Source organism: Propithecus coquereli, unplaced genomic scaffold, assembly GCF_000956105.1.
Source record: "Propithecus coquereli isolate 6110/MARCELLA unplaced genomic scaffold, Pcoq_1.0 Scaffold21017, whole genome shotgun sequence".
Classification (NCBI taxonomy): Eukaryota; Metazoa; Chordata; class Mammalia; order Primates; family Indriidae; genus Propithecus; species Propithecus coquereli.
The window spans coordinates 1,064-7,467 of NW_012146099.1; the positions used below are offsets into that span (position 1 = coordinate 1,064).

General features: G+C 45.7%; 1 protein-coding gene across 1 annotated transcript; it reads left to right on the plus strand.

Annotated features, from left to right (window-relative positions):
- The first annotated feature begins 204 nt into the window (after positions 1-204).
- Positions 205-4,150, plus strand: LOC105810416 (insulin receptor-like). The gene is made up of 3 exons (XM_012644411.1): positions 205-631; positions 967-1,101; positions 3,463-4,150. Exons 1-3 carry the CDS (start codon positions 477-479, stop codon positions 3,815-3,817), a joined length of 645 nt encoding a protein of 214 aa, XP_012499865.1. The 5' UTR covers positions 205-476; the 3' UTR covers positions 3,818-4,150.
- The last annotated feature ends 2,254 nt before the right edge of the window (positions 4,151-6,404 follow it).

Below are 6,404 nucleotides of genomic sequence, written 5' to 3' on the forward strand. Positions count from 1 at the left end.
ATCCATCTTACAGGGTTCAGCCACCACCCAGGTGAGCACACACCTGGGGCAGGAGAGCACATACATACACATGGGGCAGGTGAGCACATACACACACGTGGGGCAGGTGAGCACACACACATACCTGGGGCAGGTGAGAACACACCTGGGGTTGGTGAGCATACACCTGGAACAGGTGAACACACACACACACACACACACACACACACCTGGAGCCAGTGAGAACATACCTGGGGCAGGTGAGCACACACTTGGAGCAGGTGAACACACACACGCACCTGGGGCAGGTGAGAACATACCCAGGGCAGGTGAGCACATACACACACCTGGGCCAGGTAAGCATACACAGCTAGGCCAGGTGAGAACATACCTGGAGCAGGTGAGCACACACATGGGGCAGGTGAGCACCTCTAAGGGCTCTGCGAGGGGCAGGGTGGTCAAGATGGCAGACAGTAGGACCACAGGCTGAAGGTTAAATGCATGTGAACTGTTTGTTGTCAGACTTTGGAATGACCAGAGACATCTACGAAACGGATTACTACCGGAAAGGGGGCAAGGGCCTGCTCCCCGTACGGTGGATGGCACCGGAGTCCCTGAAGGACGGGGTCTTTACCGCTTCTTCCGACATGTGGTAAGTTAGTTGTGCGTGGATCGGTGGACAGATAGATGCTGGGCTCGAATTCCAGGTGATCCCGCTAGTGTGACTGGCAAGAAGGAGCAAAAAAAGCCCGCCTTCCTCCTGGGATCTTTAACAAGGAAATGAAGATGCTGTCCTGCCTCAGGACCCTTGCACGGCTACCCTTACATTTCGGTGGAGACCAATCTTAGAGGCATTTATGAATTGCAGTGTGAATTGTTTTATTAAGTGAAAAGCCAGGTTCTAGCAAAGCAAGAAGGGGTGTGTGTGTGTATGTGTGTCTGTGTGTTCATGGCTTCTTTGTTACTACTTACAATTGTCATTGGCAGGTCCTTTGGCGTGGTCCTTTGGGAAATCACCAGCTTGGCGGAGCAGCCTTACCAAGGCCTGTCTAACGAACAGGTGTTAAAATTCGTCATGGATGGGGGATATCTGGATCAACCTGAAAACTGCCCAGAGAGAGTGTAAGTCTAGAAAGGGTGTGCAGTGTGTGAGGTGTTCGTTCAAAAGGCATTGCCCCTTGCTCACATGATAGGGTTTGCCTTTCCTTTGTCTACGTGCACACTTGCGTTTGCATGCCACATGCCTACATGTGTGTTTGTGTGTGCATAACATATCTTTACATACATGCATGCTTGCATTTGCATATTGCATAGTTGCACGCACAGTCCTGTTTGCATATATGTCTACATGTGTGCTTGCGTTTGCATATCATGTCTACATGCCTGTGTGTTTGCATATCATGCTACTGCATACACACTTGTGTTTACATATGTTTTTGCATGAACTTGTATTTGCACATCATGCTTCTTAAATGCCTGCTTGTGTTTGCAAATCATATCTTTACATGTGTGCTTGTATTGCATATCATGTCTTTGGAAGGTTGTACAAGAAACCTGGGAGAAGGGAACTGGGGACTTGGGGTAGGAGAGAGACCTATGTTTAACTGTTTATTCTTTCAACACTTAAAATTTTGTCGGGTGCATGTATTACATGTCTCCTACCCCCAGAATATTTTTGTTTTAAATTTGTATTATAGAATCAAATGAACAACACATACACACTGCCATTAAACATTTGGAAAATTGTTTAGCCTCACTAATGATCCAATACATAATAAATGTAGGGTAATAAAGGAGAGTCTTATCTTCCTAAATTAGCAAAAAAAAGAAAGAAAGAAAGAAAAGAACAGAAAAAATAAAGACAGTTTTAATAAGTAGTGCGAGCAGTGGAATAGCAAGATAAACATTCAGATCATTCTTACCACCTTGCTGTGTCTGCTACTCAGAGCAATGTTATTTAAAGTTGCAAAAAAAAAAAAAAACCCAATTGAAATGATCTAAATATCCAACATATGAGAATTGCCAAGTAAATTGATAAATGAATATGATGTAGCAATTGATGTTTCAAATGGTGCTTATGAAACTGTTTTATAACTTGGCGGATAACCTTATATTAAAATATTCAGTGGGAAAAGTGTATATTTATTACATTTCCAAATGTGTCCAGAAAGAAAACACCAGAAGTTATAGCTGAAGAACAGTTGTATGTGAGGTGTATTTTCTCTATATGTTGGGGTGTTTTCTAACTTTCTACGGGAGCATTTATCATATATAAAGTCCTTTTTCAGTGTTTATTAAGAAAAATTTTTGCTGTCCTGAAAATTCACAGAGGGAGGACATTTTAATGTTTTATCTCCCAAAGAATAAGACATCAATTTAGAAAACCTAGTACAAAGAAATCTTTTATGAGCAGAAAGTATGAAGCAGAGTTATTTGGAAACTCTGAGCAAAATATTTCTAACCATTGCCTCCTGAAGCTCCTTTCCTAGCCACGTCAGTTATCAGCTGCCTTTAGTTCCAGGACCAGGGAGATTAAGTAGGTGCTAGGGCATGAGATCAAAACCTTTTTCTGTAAAGAGAATATTTACCGTAAAAATATTGTAAATAATTTCAGCTTTATGGGCCATGTGGCTTTCCGTCCAAGCTATCAACTCAAAGGCAACCACATACATTACATAAATGAATGGGTGTGGCCGTGTGCCGATAAAACTTTATTTATAAAGACGCTCGGGGGGCCGGATTTGGTCTGAGGGCTGGAGTTTGCCAACTCCTGCCCTAGAAAATGTTACAGCGGAGAAATAAAGAGGTACAATTGAAAACACAAGCCCTCAGCTTCTGTTCTGAATGTTTTTGGCTGAGTAAGGTGGTAGCCTGGAGGTTCCGGGACAGCCTCGGGGGATGGATGCCGGGCTGGGGTCCTGTGTGTTGCTGGACACCAGCGCGTCTCCTTCAGGCAGATACCATGTGGCCCACCAGGCAGGGACTCGTCCCATGACTAAGGCCCCTTCCACCATCGTCCAGAAAGTGCGGGCTGTACCTGCATATGGGATGGCCACTCAGAGCTGGCTCCCAAAATTCAATCCACACCACTGCACCCACCAGATCCCCCGAATCTCAACCCTGAAGGGTCTTTAGATCTAGAAAAATTGCTGGGGGGGGAGGGGGTGGGATAGGGAAGCCTATGCAAACAACCCCAGGGTGGGAATGAAACTTTACAAAATACACCACATCGCGGGGGAGATCAGAGGTGTCTACAGTGACAAAGCACGTCCAGCGCTGTGCAGAAGGAGCCCTTCTTGACTTAGATTTGGGAAGAGACAGCCCTTTCCAAAACCAGCTTCCGGCACCCCTAGAATCGCTCTTTCTGCCTTGACCGTTGCCCACACACGTGAGCACCTGTCTTCTGGGGCTGTGGGGAGGAGCCGGGGGGGCTGCTTGGCTGGGTGCGCAGACTCATCACCGACATGTCCCTCTGTCCCCCAGCACCGACCTGATGCGCATGTGCTGGCAGTTCAACCCCAAGATGCGGCCGACCTTCCTGGAGATCGTCAACCTGCTCAAGGACGACCTGCACCCCAGCTTTCCAGAAGTTTCCTTCTTTCACAGCGAGGAGAACAAGGCTCCCGAGAGCGAGGAACTGGAGATGGAGTTTGAGGACATGGAGAGCGTACCGCTGGACCGGTCCTCACACTGTCAGAGGGAGGAGGCGGGAGGCCGGGAGGGAGGGTCCTCACTCGGCCTCAAACGGAACTATGAGGAGCACATCCCCTACACCCACATGAACGGGGGCAAGAAGAACGGGCGGATTCTGACCCTGCCTCGGTCCAGTCCCTCCTAACAGTGCCTCCCGGGGAGGGGAAGGGGTTCTCAGCATCACTTTCCTCTGGTTTGAACGCCTCCGGAAAACTCAGGTTTCTCACGACTCTCCCACGAAGTCAAACGGAGCTCAGAGATGATTCCTACACACTTCTGTTCCTCTTGGGACTCCAGGACACCCTCGTCCGGTAGCCAGTTTGACTAATGAGAGGATTTAACTGTGAACCAGAGGGGGCAGGGTTTCCACGGCTGCTGCCTTTTGGGCAACGACAGTTTCAAACCAGGATGTCTTCTGTCTCTTTTTTCTTTCCTTTTTCTAGTAGATCTAGAGATCTACTAGAGATTTTTACAGAGATTTTTACAGAGATTTTTTTTTTTTTTTTTGCTGGTGTCTGAGCTACAGTATAAAAGATAAAACTTCTTGTTTGTGGAACAAAGGTTTGAAAGGAAAAAACAAAAACAGAAACAAAAACAACACAACCCTGGTTCCAGGAAAAATTCCAAGCTTTACAGGGTGGGCTTCAAGAAGGTTTTTTTTTTGGTCCTCATCCAGGCTGAAGGATTTTTTTTTTTTTCTTCTTCTTTACAAAGTCAGTTCCTCAGATTGACCAATAGCTGCTGCTTTCATACTTTGGTTAAAGGGCCTGCAGTCTCGGCATGTGCTCATGTGTGTAACACGCGTGTGAGTGTGTGTCCAGGTGAGACACGGCTGGGGTGTGTGCGTGTGCACATTATTCGTGCTGGGCTGACGCATTGGCAACTGGATCGTGAAGGTTCTGTGCGCACAAACTCAGGTCCCTTTCTCTCCTTCCTTCTTGTCTGCTGGGAGACTGTGCCCTCAACAGGCTCTTCTCGCATCAGAAGTCTACCCTCAGGTGTGTCCCCTCCCTTCGTGTTGGTGAAAAAAGAAAAAAAAAAAATGTTTTCTGGGAGCCAAGGGAGGAGCATTTAGTTTGGAGTGATTGCGGATCTTTTCAAGACCAAACAAAGCCAGGACATTTTTTAAAAAATGGCAAAAAGAAAAAGGAAAAAAAATGAGTTTTTGAGAATATATTTGTAACATATTTAATTAAAAAAAAAATCTCTGGCATTAGCTTCATAAGTTATTGACTCTATTCCCCGCCAGGGAGAGAGGAGTGGTCGTGAGCTGGTCCACCTGTGTCGGGGGAGGGCAGGATCAAGGCGCCAGTTGGCCTCTTTGTTTGGTCTTAAAGGCATCCATTTTCTGGGAATTAAGCCACATTAGCTGCTAACCCTTTTGGACGTTGCGCGGCCGCGTTGAGCACGTGAGAGACTGGGTTTTACGGATGTTCTGGTTCGGATACCAAGGTCCACTGTTCAGATAAGCTGGTAGCTACCTAGAGCTGAGCCCGCCTTCAAGAACACCTGTGTTCATCCTCTGGTTTTGTGTGTGTACCTCGTGTGGCATTTCTCCTCCCAGGTGTGCATGTCCTACAGTTACCGTGCAAACACAACGAAATCAGATCCCAAAGAGCGACAGCACGGATGGACTTTGAGAACGCTGAAGCAATATAAAAGGGAGCGGTGCTGAGAATACCTCCTGGTCTCCTCCGCCCTCGGGGCCTCCGACTGTCTTCAGTACTGAACTCCCAGAAGCTGCTCTGGGCCCGGCGACCCCAGCTGGGCCAGGTGTGGTGCCTGAGCGCAACTCTCAGGTGATGACCATGTTGCAACCCGTAAGAGAGTAGAGTCCAGAGGAGAAACCAATAAAGACCTTCACACTACCGAGAACTTCCGAATGGGCATGAACCCAAGATTTCTTCTCTTTGGCCGAAAAAAACAACCACAGCTGCTCAAATAAAGAACACGGTGAACTCATCACTTTGGTTCAATCAAAACCATCACCCATGGGTTATTATTCCTGAATGCATTTTGTCACGAGTTTTTGATTGCTTCCTTCTTAAGAGTTGTGGACTTAAGAACGGGATAGAGACATAACAGCCACCTCCGAGTCCTCTCAATTCTTGATTAAGAGCACAGGTAGACACAAATCCCAATTGACTATTGCTATCTTATTTATATGATTTGAGAAATTACCTATCACCTATTGCTGGGGAGCCTCCACGATTGGGTACAAGGAGCAAGAGTACAGAAAGTATTTTTTGCCAAATTTATTTTGTAAATAGGAAGGTCTGTATGTCGATTTAAAAAAAACAAAAACGACAACAAAACACGTAGCTCTAGGTATTTTTTGTTCTTTTCCTAGTAAATTTGTAGTGGTTGTAGACTACACTAGCAGCGATTTTCACATTTTTCTAATTCAGAAAGGTTTTCTTATTATTAGGGGGAAAAGTATTTATTTTAATATATAAAAATCACTCAAAATCACTCTCGTAAAAAATGGAGCGCATGTACATTTTTATCAAAGAAAAATAAACAGGTGAATGTTGGGTAATATTTTTTTTTTTTCAGCACAGTCTACCTCAGTGTATTGTTAGGATATGGTTCAATAATAGACATCTTCGAGACTTCGGAATTCTACCTGGATCTGGTCCGAATCAGGGAAAATGTGTATCAGCTGATTCCGAATGCCCGTGACCAGGAAGAATTTTGAGGGAGGGAGTCAGGATGGAGAAGGTGTGGCCTTC